The 15,668-nt window shown below is 44.8% G+C and overlaps 1 protein-coding gene across 3 annotated transcripts in view; it reads right to left on the bottom strand.

Moving 5' to 3' along the window:
* The window catches only part of cdc14ab (cell division cycle 14Ab), a 42,335-nt gene that overhangs the window by 23,885 nt on the left and 2,782 nt on the right, over positions 1-15,668 (bottom strand). For 2 of the 3 annotated variants that reach the window (XM_047375146.1, XM_047375144.1), the window contains exons 2-6: positions 11,953-12,043; positions 10,238-10,313; positions 7,971-8,063; positions 5,335-5,414; positions 615-681 (exon numbers count right to left, since the gene is read on the bottom strand). In XM_047375146.1, the coding sequence (XP_047231102.1) occupies positions 615-681; positions 5,335-5,414; positions 7,971-8,063; positions 10,238-10,313; positions 11,953-12,043 (407 nt within the window). The remainder of the gene's footprint in view (positions 1-614; positions 682-5,334; positions 5,415-7,970; positions 8,064-10,237; positions 10,314-11,952; positions 12,044-15,668) is intronic. The other variant, XM_047375145.1, reaches the window with a different exon arrangement.

Below are 15,668 nucleotides of genomic sequence, written 5' to 3'. Positions count from 1 at the left end.
AGAGGTTCTAGACGCTTAGAGGTTCTAGACGCTTAGGACCAGGCTCTAGACGCTTAGGACCAGGCTCTAGACGCTTAGGACCAGGCTCTAGACGCTTAGGACCAGGCTCTAGACGCTTAGGACCAGGCTCTAGACGCTTAGGACCAGGCTCTAGACGCTTAGGACCAGGCTCTAGACGCTTAGGACCAGGCTCTAGACGCTTAGGACCAGGCTCTAGACGCTTAGGACCAGGCTCTAGACGCTTAGGACCAGGCTCTAGACGCTTAGGACCAGGCTCTAGACGCTTAGGACCAGGCTCTAGACGCTTAGGACCAGGCTCTAGACGCTTAGGACCAGGCTCTAGACGCTTAGGACCAGGCTCTAGACGCTTAGGACCAGGCTCTAGACGCTTAGGACCAGGCTCTAGACGCTTAGGACCAGGCTCTAGACGCTTAGGACCAGGTTCTAGACGCTTAGGACCAGGTTCTAGATGCTTAGGACCAGGCTCTAGACGCTTAGGACCAGGTTCTGATCTTGCTATGAAATCACCATCAAAGATTCTAGCCATCATCTTTTAAACATCTTAGTTGCAGAACATTTTTACCACCACGGTTTGAAGCAGCTGATGATCTCACCTTCCTGATTCCCTGCAGACAGTCCAGCACTGTGAGGTTGTAGGTGCAATTCCCAAAGGCGGCATCCCTGCAGAGACAGAAAACAGAACGCAGGTTAACTCCAACACAGATAATAATACAGATGGAGCTTTATGAGACCCCATCCTGTTCCTTCCTCAGTGGTTATGAGCTGCTACAGCCTGTCAGTCTGGTAGAGGGAAGGAACATTTAGAGAACTTGAACCATGCTTTGAATCCTACAGCTCCCATCAAACCTCTTAATGTTTCTTTATAAACTCAGACTGCAGCTCTGAAATCTTCCCCAACATTTAAGGAACAAACTGCGTTAGAAACGTCCTGCAAAATGAAAGAAATGTGCCAGAATAATCCAGTTTATATGAGATATGAGTGTGCATACTGATGATAGCTGCAGGACCTTTTTCTGCAGCCCATTATGTTGCTTTACATCATCCTTTATAATCTAACATGGAGCTTCACCCTGAGGCTGATTGTTTTCAGCTTGATTTATTAAATCTGCTACATTTAATTCTAGCAACATGTGGAATATTAAATTATTCACAGGAGGAGGACAAATTTGCTGAAATGTGCTCGTCTTCAAAGAACGGAAAACATGCAGGACCCAGAGCTACCAGTGGAGCTGCAGCAGATCCAGGACCAGCAGCAGTATTTTTAGTCACAGTCAGTAGAAAGCAACTTCTTCTTCCACCATCTAAGTAAAAAAACCGAACCAGAATCAACCTGCTAACTGGGCTCATGCAGCCAGGGTGGCAGGGGAGAACAACCAGGGAAACCTGATGAGACTGAATAACAACCAGGGCTGCAGAGGGACACCATCAGTCCCGACGTACTCAGCTCTCAGTGACACTGGTCTCAACTGGTCTCTGCACGAACACACTGGGAGCAGAGGGGAGTCTACAGTGTCAGACTCTCGCTGAGGTCAAAGTGGAGAGATGGAGGCTGCTTAATCAAAGATGGCTTCCTGTCCTGAAACAAACCCGGCTGAAGGCAGAAAATCAGAACTGCTCAGGTTTCTGCTTTTAGATAAATATATATTTGGGTTTTTTATGATCAGTAGTTAGAGAAAATGTGTTTCTTTTACATCATTAAGCCCACATAAACCAAACCGCTGGAAAACAGAAGATCTATCTCAATATGATGTATACGTAAAATAAATATTCGATTATTTTATAATTAATTTGTTTATCTATTACTGTACAGGTCCTTCTCAAAATATTAGCATATTGTGATAAAGTTCATTATTATCCATAATGTCATGATGAAAATTTAACATTCATATATTTTAGATTCATTGCACACTAACTGAAATATTTCAGGTCTTTTATTGTCTTAATACAGATGGTTTTGGCATACAGCTCATGAAAACCCAAAATTCCTATCTCACAAAATTAGCATATTTCATCCGACCAATAAAAGAAAAGTGTTTTTAATACAAAAAACGTCAACCTTCAAATAATCATGTACAGTTATGCACTCAACACTTGGTCGGGAATCCTTTGGCAGAAATGACTGCTTCAATGCGGCGTGGCATGGAGGCAATCAGCCTGTGGCACTGCTGAGGTCTTATGGAGGCCCAGGATGCTTTGATAGCGGCCTTTAGCTCATCCAGAGTGTTGGGTCTTGAGTCTCTCAACGTTCTCTTCACAATATCCCACAGATTCTCTATGGGGTTCAGGTCAGGAGAGTTGGCAGGCCAATTGAGCACAGTGATACCATGGTCAGTAAACCATTTACCAGTGGTTTTGGCACTGTGAGCAGGTGCCAGGTCGTGCTGAAAAATGAAATCTTCATCTCCATAAAGCTTTTCAGCAGATGGAAGCATGAAGTGCTCCAACATCTCCTGATAGCTAGCTGCATTGACCCTGCCCTTGATAAAACACAGTGGACCAACACCAGCAGCTGACACGGCACCCCAGAACATCACTGACTGTGGGTACTTGACACTGGACTTCTGGCATTTTGGCATTTCCTTCTCCCCAGTCTTCCTCCAGACTCTGGCACCTTGATTTCCGAATGACATGCAGAATTTGCTTTCATCCGAAAAAAGTACTTTGGACCACTGAGCAACAGTCCAGTGCTGCTTCTCTGTAGCCCAGGTCAGGCGCTTCTGCCGCCTGTTTCTGGTTCAAAAGTGGCTTGACCTGGGGAATGCGGCACCTGTAGCCCATTTCCTGCACACGCCTGTGCACGGTGGCTCTGGATGTTTCTACTCCAGACTCAGTCCACTGCTTCCGCAGGTCCCCTAAGGTCTGGAATCGGCCCTTCTCCACAATCTTCCTCAGGGTCCGGTCACCTCTTCTCGTTGTGCAGCGTTTTCTGCCACACTTTTTTCTTCCCACAGACTTCCCACTGAGGTGCCTTGATACAGCACTCTGGGAACAGCCTATTCATTCAGAAATTTCTTTCTGTGTCTTACCCTCTTGCTTGAGGGTGTCAATAGTGGCCTTCTGGACAGCAGTCAGGTCGGCAGTCTTACCCATGATTGGGGTTTTGAGTGATGAACCAGGCTGGGAGTTTTAAAGGCCTCAGGAATCTTTTGCAGGTGTTTAGAGTTAACTCGTTGATTCAGATGATTAGGTTCATAGCTCGTTTAGAGACCCTTTTAATGATATGCTAATTTTGTGAGATAGGAATTTTGGGTTTTCATGAGCTGTATGCCAAAATCATCCGTATTAAGACAATAAAAGACCTGAAATATTTCAGTTAGTGTGCAATGAATCTAAAATATATGAATGTTAAATTTTCATCATGACATTATGGAAAATAATTAACTTTATCACAATATGCTAATATTTTGAGAAGGACTTGTATATATATTTTAAAGACCAGGGCAGCTGTTCATCTTTCCAGAATGACCTTTGACCCTGATTGGGTTCTGTTGTTCTGAGGGTCACTACTGCTGCAGCAGAGGCTGGACTCCACCTTTCAACTACACCTTCAGCTTCCTTGGTAGATCCACAGAGTTAATGTTCTTGTTCTGGACGGGCCTCCAGGCAGAGAAACCTTTTCACTTAAAATCAGGGTTTTCTTGTTCAAGTTCTGAAAAAAACTCCAGATATTCAGAGTTAACTGCATGTTTGGTGCCATTATGTTTCTATTTGAGGGAAAGTTGCTATTTAAGTTCCAACATCTCAAACATGCACTGAGGATCAGAGGGTCCAGGAAGCTTCTGAAGTGATCATTTTACGAGCAGACAGTGAAGGTCTCCCTCAGTGGGCGTGGCCTGTCTACATCATGTTTAATCCATCAGCGGTCTGCAAAGAGCTCAGAGCTCCTCATGAGGCCGACAGAAGAACAAAGTCTTCTGCTGTTATGTAACCGCTCAGTGTGTTCATGACAAAAAGCCCTTTATCTCACTGACACACACACACACACACACACACATCAGACAGGCTCGGCTGCTCTGTTTGGGTCAGCATTGAGAAAACAGAAGCTTGACACCAACTTTACCAAAGCACCAAATATCTCGTGTGAGAACCAGGTTCTGCAGTAGAAGAAGAGTCCAGCCAGAGAATCAGCAGCAGCAGAACAGTTTTATTTGTTGGAAATCCAAACAGGAGCAGATGGGCCGACCTTCATCTGCTAATTATTAGCAGAAGTTTCCATCCAGCGGATAAAGTGGGTTGGTTACCCTGGTCTGATCTGCGGTTGGAAGGGAGGAGAACTAGGAGGGAATCTGAGGGAAAACCTCCACATGCAAACATTTCCTTCATCATCACTGCCAAACCTTTGCTCTGCTGCTGCCAGCTCAGAGTCAGTCATTAAAGCTCACAGCAGCATGTTTACACTGAGATCTGCACACAGCCCATAGCTTTCGATGACTGGAACCTCAGCCACTGGTTCTGATCAACAGGGATGCGGTGAAAAGGAAGACACGATGGCTGCATGTTTGAAACCAGCTTGGCTGATAACTGCAGCCCTGTGGATTAGACCATGACATCCTGTTTCGTCTCCGCAACAGTTGCTGTTTTTAATGGTTACCATGACAATAGACAATATCAGTGTGTGCAATATTGCAGTCACAAAACCCTGCTTGGATGGAGGCAGTATGTCCTGCAATGATGCTCTGCATAGCTGTGATCCATTTGGCCAGCTGGACGCCCACAGCCGGAGCGGTTCTGAGGTGCTAGAACTCATGGAGAGCGGTGGGCTTATCGTGTAACGGGAAAGAAAGAAATGTAGGGATGCACAGATATGAACATTTTGGGCCAATAAATATTAATATTGTTGTTTTGGCCGATAACCGATATTACACGAGGGAATGGGGGTTAATCATAATTCATTTCATCTCAATTTGCAACAATATTGTAACAGATACATATTTTCCTGAAATTGTGCAGCTCTACATGAAAACGTTGCTGACTGTTAGTACTTGCTGGTTTTAAAAGAAATAATCGTAAAAATAAACGTCCGGATCTTTAATGTCAGACGTTTCGCTGCAGAAACAAGCAGAGAAAGTGCAGCTGGACCGTGATCACGACATCAGACATTACAGAGACATGATGGTGATCCAGTATATAACACATCTCTACAAGGAGCCTGATTTCCTTTCCGCCAGCATCTGGATCATCAGCAGGATGCAAGCGTAATGATTATAGACATGTCTGAGGAATCAGACTGGATTAGATGGAAAATCTACATTAAATAAGATTATTGTTGCTGTGTTAGAACAGCTACAGGATTCACAGAGTGAAGGAACTCACCTGAAGGGCAGGTAGGAGGCGTTGGAACCAGATATCAAAGCTCTGTAGGCTTCCTCTGGAGTTTTCTTCACGTATATCACCTGAGGAAAGAAGGAAAGACCATTGTTCTTCATCTGGAGAACACAAACCCAAGAAAGGACTTGCTTTATGAACATAAAATGGTTCTGGTGTCTGAATCAACATCTACATTTCTGAGACGAACTGTAGCAGTGGATCAGCAGCCCTAAAAGGAAAGACTTGTAAGAAGGTGCTGAATGATCACAATGAAGAAGATCCGTTCTCAGTCAGGTAGTTTAGGTTCTGAGGACAGAAATAAATCTCTTGTGTTGTTGAAAACTGGAGTGTAAGGTGAGCACACTGAACACAAACCACCTGCAGTGTTCTGCTTCCTAATGTGGAGACTTAATCTCTTAAAATATGAAAAACTCTTCTTGTTGCGAGTCTGACTGGGTCTGATTGGGTCCAAAGCTGCTCCATGCACACAATCACCTTTTGTTTCAGCAGCTGCACCAACATCAAATATTCAATGTGCAAAACGCAGCAGGAGAGAGAGGAGAGAGTCTGGGTCCGGACAGACCGCTCCACCTGCAGAGCCAGAAATCAGGAGCGTAAAATAAACCGAGGAGGCTGGACTCCCTGCAGCAGAATCAGCTCCGTAGAAGTGGATTCTGGTTCTGGTGTTTCCTAACAGACAGATGTCTCTATGAGTAGAAGAAGAGGCTGAAGAATGAGGAGATTTTATCTTGCTGAGCAGCTCTAGAAGAGCCTGACTTCCAGAACACCAACAAAGTCAGATAGTATCTGCATGGAAATAACAGAACAAACTAAACGCCACAGGAAGAAAACTGATTATTTAGATCATGTAAAAATGGTGGGTTAGATGTTAAAGTGTCAGTTTCATGCTGTGGAAAGACTGAGGATGAACGTTTTACCACGTTTTATAAAGAAAAGTCATTAATTCAAAGAATCAACTCTAACCGATGAATCCCGATGAATGAAGGAGACAGTTAATCTACAGACTTCATCTGTAGACAGATTCCCAACGTTGAGACGAGTTTATCACCTCGTCGGCGATTGTGAACGCTTGCTCCTAAACGGTGTAATGCATGATTACAGTGAAGGAAGACGGCTGATTAACTCAGTCAATCCAGTGGAGAACATCCAGGATCATCTGAGGCTGTTGGAGGATTTGGCTTCACTGCATTCAAACTTCAAGCTAAATCAAGAATCAGAAGATGTTGCATTAAATACCTTCTGCTCTGCATGCGATGAACGTTTGGTGCTTCGTTCCTGCTTCAGTACTTTTGCGGACTGAGGAAAAGTTCAGGAAGATTTTTGCTGCGATGCTCTGCAGCTTTCATTTGGAGAAGCTTCATTTTGAAATGCAGGTTGCTTTTCTGATTTTCATTGTCCATTTGGGATTGCCTCAAACCATGTAAATCTGGGCTTTTCTTTAGATGGTTTCATAAAAGTTGCCCGAACACGCATGACTGCAAACCATCATTAAGTTTGCAGATGACACCACGGTGATCGGCCTCATCAAAGATAACGATGAGACTTCCTATAGCGAGGAGATAGATCGTCTAGCTGAGTGGTGCGACACCACCAACCTGCTGCTTAACGTTGAGAAGACTAAGGAGCTCATCGTGGACTTCAGGAGGAACGCTGACCCACATCCACCCATCCATTTGAAAGGGACGGCAGTGGAGCACGTGAGCAGCTTTGAGTTCCTGGGTGTCCACATCTCCAAGGATCTCACCTGGACGACCGGCTGTTCCAAGCTGGTGAAGAAGGTTCAACAGCGCCTTCTCTTTCTGAGGACTCCGAGTAGGAACCACCTGTCCTCAGATATCCTGGTGAACTTCTACCGCTGCAACATCGAGAGCATCCTCACCCACTCTATCACCGTCTGGTACTGGATTTGCACTGCGTCAGACCAGGAGGCGGTCCAGAGGGTGGTGAAAGCCGCCCAGCACATCACCAGAGCACCACTTCATGCCATAGAGGACGTCTACAGGAAGCGGTGTCTGAAAAGGACTGGGAAAATCATCAAGGATTCCAGTCACCCAGCACACAGAGTCTTCATCCTCCTGCCCTCTGGGAGGCGCTACATGAAACTCTGGACTAAGACCACCAGTAACCGGAACAGTTTTTTCCCCACAGCCGTCATATTCCTGAACTCTGCCTCCTGACATCTGAACAACGACGGACTGTATCCTGATACACAACAACAACAACAACAACAACAACAACATATGAACTGGAACATTTTAACACATGGACTTAAACACCACTTACTTGCTCTCTCGTCTGTCAGCCCACCATTGATTAAACTGTATAGATAATCTGTTACAGTCTGTACATCCATAACTTGTATATACTTATACTAACAGTTATAGCATATTCATGGGTGGATGTAAACTGCATTTTGTTGCTTTGTACACGTGACATGTGCAATGACAGTTCGATTCTACTGCTAAGTGTCTCCTGACCACAGCTGCCTACACCCTTCAACACGCACACAGCTAGAAATAACCATCCTACACAAACAGTGTAACATTGTTTAGTGTAACAGAGGGATAGATGTGCTGAAATTCTTCCCTTTGAGACAAACTGATGAGAAAAGATGGACTCACAGCGTAGCCTCCGATCAGAACCGCGGCGTTGGACCTCTTCCTCTGGTCGAAGCTGGTGTAGTGAACGATGCGCTTCCTGGTCAGAGTGAACGACTGCACACAAACAGAACAAAATTAAAAATACATTTATTAATTGATGTTCAGCTAGAACTTGCATATATTTTTGCTGTTTGTTTTCCCCCTCACAGAAACCATAAAGTCACACCAGAAACCCAGAAGAGGAAGCTGGGCGAGAACTTTCCACACCTCTTTGAATTTAAAGTGTGAACTGATGACTAAATTCAAGTTTGTGAGTTTCAGGAAGGACTAAAACTGCAGCTGCTGAATCAGAGAAAACACAGAGATGCAGATTGTCACAGCCGGCTGTTAAATAATCAGCCGTCTCCATTTTCTCATTAGAGGTTGCCCGATGAACCCACTGAACCCAGTAAACATCTAGTGAGAGCAGCTACTCTCCCAAAAACACGAGCAGAGTCCTCGTTCCATCCAATCACCCCTGATGGTTACACACAATGAGGGACGGCGGACTGGAAACACATTAAATGGATCAACTCCGAGCTTCAAATCCGGGTTTTTGTTCAAACCAAGAAGCAATGGATGGACCAGGCTCAGTCAGACAGCACTGGGAACATCTGAGATCATTCTCTTTAGGCCTGGACTTTAACTAGGCCACTCTAACATGTATAAAAATGCTCTAAACAAAACTACTGGTTCTCAAACTGTTCAGCATTGTCACAGGGCAACAGAAGGACAGAAAGAACAAACAAGCACACACACACACACACACACACCTTGGGGAAATTAACTAACCTACGTTTCTGGAGCATGACAGGAAGCTGGAGAACCCGGAGAGAACCAACACATGCATCGGGAGAACATGTAAACTCCTTTCAGAAAGAGCCCATGGTGGCATCCCAACCTGGGACCTTCTTGCTGCAAGGCAGCAGTGCTAACCACTGCATCCCCACAGCATGATGCTGCTACCACCATGTGCCACCATGGAGGTGGTGTATTCAGGGTCACGTTTCATTCTGGTCTCATCGGAGTATCGCATGTTCTTCCACATGTTGCCTGTGTCCCTGCACATCTCCTGGGCAACTGCAACCAGGACCTCCTCTGGCTTTCTTCTCACTACTCTTCCATAAAGGCCAGATTTGTGGAGTGCAAATCAAAGACTCCTAACAGATTCTCCCAGCTGCTCCTCCAGAGTTACCATTGGCTTTTTACCACACCCTTAGTGTGGTTCTGGGTTTATTTCAGGTAAAATTATCCCAGCAGTAAAGGAATGATGTTGAGAAGAAAGTTGCATTGGTCTTTATGCTTTAAGACAAAGACACGTTGCCATTGTCTGTTAGTTTGTTTGCTTTAAGAAATCCCACAATGCAATGCAAAGCCGGCTGTGGGAAGGTGTCTGAATCAAGCTTGCGGCGTACGACGGTAGCCCTGTTGGATCACACTCACACCATAAATGAACCTCGCCGGAGTTCGTTTGGAGGAGGTGGTCTCGGTACGGTTCCAAAGAATCTCCAGAGCGGTTGGTCTGACCGGCTGCACTGAATTTTATTTAGGAGTATCGGAGTGAAGGGGCTGAATACAAATTCCCACCAGATTCTTCAGATTTTTATTCATGAAACATTTTCCACCCCAGGTTTTATTTTCCTGCTTTATGTTGGTCTGTCACATGAAGTCCCAGTAAAACATGTCGACGTTTAGGGTTGAAAAATATCCAGAAGTTCAAAGGCTGTGAAAACTTTTCCAAGGACTAGCTTCTGGAAGGTCTGGGCTCTAAATGGAAAAGTTCACGCCAAAAGCAAACCAGTGAGTAACATCATCCCCCAGTCAGCTGGACTGGTTTAAATGGGAACAGGTACATTCTCCAGCACTGACAGATGAAAGGAGGAGAGGATACTGGGTGGGTTCTGGCCACAGTCTGAACCAATCATTAACTGCTGCAGATGATCTGCATGAAGCTTCATGCTAAGATTTTAACTCTGATCCCACCATGCGAATCCGGACCATCCAGTCGGCATGACGAGCGACAACAGTCCACCAGAGGAATCCGAGCGCCATGGCAACAAACACAAACAAGGAGAAAGCATGTTTAATGGTGTGCAGGAGGAGCTGAAAGAGTCCAACCAAGCAGCAGCAGCAGCAGCGGAGCAAACCTGCTGCACTGTCTGAATGAACGACTGCATCATGTTTACATCATTCCTCTTTGACATTCAGGACATTCCTGCAGAGGGAGGATCAGCAGCAGAGAAACTCACCTTTAGCTTCTTGTTGAGCTTGCAGCAGTATCGGTACAACATGGCCAAGTTCAGAGGACCAAAGTCTGCATAGAAACTGAGGAGAAACAGAAAACAAGGTTCAAACTAGTCAGAAATCCTCCGACTGAAACAAGACGGAAAACAGGAAATGATGCTGAGCAGCAAAGAGTGAAAGTCTCCCCTGAAATTCCAGAAATACGTCCTGCTCAAAATGATCTAAACTTTCCCAACAGGTCACTCCCAACTCAGCCAGGCAGCCTCTGAACTCTCAGCTGAAACTTGTTCATCAGCCGACGCCAGAAACAAAAAACCTTTTTATTGGAAAAATTTGGAAAAAAGTTAGAAAATCCTGTTTTGTTGAGATAGCTGCAAACAATCAGAAACAAATTAATAGATCCAAAGCAGCCGTAGGAGAAAACCAGAGACGGATTCCTCAGAGATTAAAGGTCAACCCTCCAACAGAACAATAAATCTGATTGAATATGAAATCGTGACAGAACGTTTCCGTTTGTTGACCTCAAACTACTGACTCCTGTAGTCCAAAGATGCACCAAGTTACCAGAACTAGCCGTTTGATCCAACTGCTCCCAAACCCATAAATCCAACCTTTTTCCTGGTCACATGAACACACCATATCTACACAAAAAGTGATGTTTACAAGTTAGCAATGCTAACCATGCTAATCATTCATATAAGATACTAAAAATATGAAATGTTCCCTTTCAAATCAGCTTTTTGTTGTTGTTTTACAGTGACTGCTCTCCCACACACACAGTGTGACATCACCCCCTGCTCCTAGTATGAATAATGATGGATCAGTCAGGGCAGAAAGACTCAAAAAATATTTTGAGCGCAGTTAACAGATAAATATCTGAAACAATCATTGTTGGCCGATCAAAGTTTTACAACAAACAGAGAAATAAACAATAAAATAAAACCTTTACTGAAGCCAGGAGAACCATGGCCCGGTTTAGACATACTACCAACATGCTTCCTTGCTGATCCAGGTCAACAAGCCGAACAACGACAGTTCACATGTGGCATTAAAATCTGTCCAGCTTGATCGGTTCACGGTTACCGAGGTTCAATTAAACGTGTAGACACGCCACAGAGTAGGCAGTAGGGACAAACTGGTCTGCTGATGGTTCTGGAATACCAGAACCATCTCATCCACACAAACTCATCATGTGTTTAACTGTGTGCCTAACAGGAAAGCTATGGGAGAGATGGAGACTAAACCATGCCAGAGATGTTAACGCCAACCGGACCTCTTCTTCCTCAAAACGTCTTGCCTCATTGAAAAAAACTGCTTCAGTTCTGAACACGGGTCGAGGTATCAGGCTGAGGAGATGTAGCCATAACAATCCCACTAATGGGGGCAGGTTGACACGTTTGAATCGTCACGTGACCCTAACATCAGGGGGTAGGACCAGTGACCCGTGTGACCCTAACAGGTCAGTGGGCTCCACACATGTTCAGAACTGAAAATGTCTTTTGGATGAGAGGTGAAACATCTTCAACAAACAAGAGAAGAAGTCCAGCAACCTCCAATCAGGACCTGCCAGGTCCCGGATGAATCGACACCAAGGGAGTCAACATAAACTCTAATCCTATTAACGGCTGCATGTCTCAACATGTCGTCACACCTGTTCATAGGTGTGCTGAATCTCTGTTTTAGATGGACGGAACACAGCAGATGTTTAAATCAAACTTACTTTTCGTAGATGAACTCGTCGTCGGTGCAGAAGTAGTGGGTGTTGGCGGTGCTTTTGGGTTTGCTGCGCAACGTGGCAAAGTACAGGCGGTCTGGAGGGAAAACGCAAAGAACTATTTAGATTCAATCAGATCAGGTAAATGTTACATTTTCAACAGTAAGGTAAATAGGAGGGTGAAGCAGTGGAGTAGAACCGTTCAGTGAACCAGTCGTGATGAAGATGATTAACCCTTCGGCAGCTCAGAGGCAGTTTCTCTCTTGTTCTGCGCTCCGATTGTCAGAGCAGCTCCTCATCTTTATAGAAACTCCTCCTTCAAAGTGTTTCAGCCTCTGAGACTCTATAAGCAGGACGACCATTTTCACACATGAAGCTTCAGATTGTGTTTGTTTTCTTGTCAACAACCCGACCTGATCCGGATCCAGACAGGAGAGGCCAGAAACACCACAGCGACGCTCCAGCGAGGATGTTTTCCTTACAGCATTATTCCATCCCATCCCACTTCCATTCTGTACCAGCAAACAGCCATTTCACACACGTGAAACCAGTTTATTTCTTTGGTAGTAAATATAAAAATAAACTGGGGTGTTAAATCATAATAAAAATGCTCAAAACTCAATTTAAATGAATGTTATGTTACTTTTCTTTGATCACAGTGTCACCCCACCCTGTGTGATGTTTAGCATCTCAGCGGCTAAACATGCATCCAGTAAAACCACTAAGAACAGTACATCCAACTAGACCTATTGTATTTATGGTAAAGCAGAATTTGCCAGCTCAGCACGTTAAATTTCATATCCTATAAAATATTGCATCCAAGTGATGTTGCACACCGATGCTGAGACAGCGGCGACATCCCCTGATGTAAAACATACACCCCTGAGAAAAGTCAATGCAACCTTAAAGAAGTGAAAAAGTAAACCACAAACCTGCTGGAGGCTTCAAATAAGACATGTAAAACCACCGTATGTTACTTATGTTGAAGTCTGGGGTAACACTAGGGCTGAAACAATTCATCTGATTAATCACGATTAATCGATTATTGAAATAATTGCCAACTAATGTAGTAATTGACTAATCGTTAACTGGAGTATACATACTCTAAAATATGCCATTTGCTGAAAGAATAACCCACTTAGAACAGTAATTAAGCAAAAGTTGTACAAAAACTACATACATTTTGCATTTAAGATGAAAAACTTTCTTTGTGTGTAAATATGCTCTATCCAGAACTCCTCAAGTGGCCAAGCTTTAGTTTCACCTGGTTCGAATTCTGTAAAAAATCTCCTATTAAGCACCTTTTGCTATCTGATTATTAATCAAAACAATAACGGACAGATGATTGATTAGCTAAATAATTGTTAGCTGCAGCCCTAGGAAACACCTATTATACATATAATAAAAAAGAGCAATCAGGATTGTAAATAATGTGAGAAATAAGGAACACACATACACTCACCGGCTACTTTATTAGGTACAACTGTCCAACTTCTCGTTAACACAAATTTCTAATCAGCCAATCACATGGCAGCAACTCAATGCATTTAGGCATGAAGACATGGTCAAGACGATCTGTTGCAGTTCAAATCGAGCATCAGAATGGGGAAGAAACGTGATTTAAGTGACTTTGAACGTGGCATGGTTGTTGGTGCCAGACGGGCTGGTCTGAGTATTTCAGAAACTGTTGATCTACTGGGAACCCAAGGTTCACACTGTTAAGAAGTGGACTGAGGAATCAAAGCAGATGCTACAGGCCTGCTTTGAATGCACAGACTGGACTGTTTTTGAAACTTCAGCCACTGACTTAAACCAACTCACTGATGTGGTGACATCATACATCAGTTTCTGTGAGGACATGTGTGTGCAGACCAAGACCTTCTGCACCTTTGGGAACAACAAGCCATGGTTTACTCCACACCTCAGGAATCTCTGCAGGGAAAAGGAAGAAGCTCACAGCAGTGGAGATTGGGCGCAGTACAAGCAGGCCAGGAACAGACTAACAAAGGAGATCAACGCAGCCAAGAGAAGCTACAGTGAGAAGCTTAAGAACAACCTTTCTCCTGGTGACACTTCAGCTGTATGGACTGGTCTGAGAAACCTGACTGCCTATAGGAGCCCCTCCACCCATCCTGAACAGAGTCGTCTCCTGGCCAACCGTCTGAATGGCTTCTACTGCAGACATGACAGGAAGCCATTCACACCTCAAATCATCCCCTCTACATCCCATTCAGGAACAAATTCCTCCCATAAAGCAACCAACCCCCTACCATCAGATCCTCTGCCTGCACTAAAGATCTCAGAGGAAGATGTAAACAGGCTCTTTCAGCGCATGAAAACAAAGAAAGCTGGAGGACCTGATAACGTCTCCCCATCATGCCTGAAAGCTTGTGCTAATCAACTCGCTCCAATCTTCACAAGGATCTTCAACAAGTCACTGGAGAAATGTGAGGTCCCCTCCTGCCTCAAACAATCCACCATCATCCCGGTTCCCAAGAAACCCACCATCGTAGGATTAAATGACTACAGGTCTGTAGCCCTGACGTCTGTGGTCATGAAGTCCTTTGAGCGGCTGGTGTTGAAGCACCTGAAAGACATCACAGGCCCCCTGCTGGACCTCCTGCAGTTTGCTTACCGAGCAAACAGGTCGGCAGATGATGCTGTTAACTTAGGTCTACACTTCATCCTGCAACACCTTGACCACCCAGGGACATACGCCAGGATCCTGTTTGTAGACTTCAGCTCGGCCTTCAACACCATCATACCAGACATCCTCCACCAGAAGCTCACCCAGTTCAACGTCCCAGCCTCCACCTGTCAGTGGATCAACAGCTTCCTGACGGACCGACAGCAGCAGGTGAGACTGGGGAGCATCTTCTCCCGATCCAGATCATTAAGTACTGGTGCCCCCCAGGGGTGTGTTCTATCCCCACTCCTCTTCTCTCTGTACACAAATGACTGCACCTCATCGGACTCGTCCGTGAAACTCCTTAAGTTTGCAGACGACACCACTGTCATTGGACTGATCCAGGACGGTGATGAGTCTGCATACAGACATGAGGTGGATCAGCTGGTACACTGGTGTAGTCAGAACTACCAGGAACTCAACCCACTCAAGACTGTGGAAATGGTGGTGGACTTTTGGAGAACACCACCCCCATACACCCCCCTCAACAACATTGTATTGGCCGTGGACCACTTCAGGTTCTTAGGAACCACCATCTCTGAGGACCTGAGATGGTCTTCACACATAGACACTGTTTGAAAGAAGGCCCAGCAGAGACTGTACTTCCTGAGGCAATTCAAGAAGTTCAACCTTCCACAGAAGCTGTTGGTCATCTTCTACACTGCCATCATTCAGTCTGTCGTGTCTTCATCCATCTCAGTGTGGTTTGGATCATCCACAAAACAGGACAGGTCCAGACTGCAACGAATAATCAGGAATGCAACGAGAATAATCAGAGCTGACCTTCCCTCCATCCAGGACTTATACAGGTCAAGGGTCAAGAAAAGAGCTGCTAACATCTCTGCAGACCCCACACACCCTGCACATAAACTGTTCAGAGATTTACCTTCAGGTGACGCTACAGAGCACTGTTCACTAAAACCAGCCGCCAGAGAGACAGTTTCTTCCCCCAGGCTGTTTCTCTGATGAACATTTAATAGAGTACAAAACAACAGCAGACAGATGTTGCAAATGCACCTTTTTATTATTATATATG

This window comes from Girardinichthys multiradiatus, chromosome 9 (genome assembly GCF_021462225.1).
Source record: "Girardinichthys multiradiatus isolate DD_20200921_A chromosome 9, DD_fGirMul_XY1, whole genome shotgun sequence".
NCBI classification, from domain to species: Eukaryota; Metazoa; Chordata; class Actinopteri; order Cyprinodontiformes; family Goodeidae; genus Girardinichthys; species Girardinichthys multiradiatus.
The sequence above is the reverse complement of the archived record's forward strand: the minus strand, read 5'-3'. Positions and strand labels throughout refer to the sequence as shown.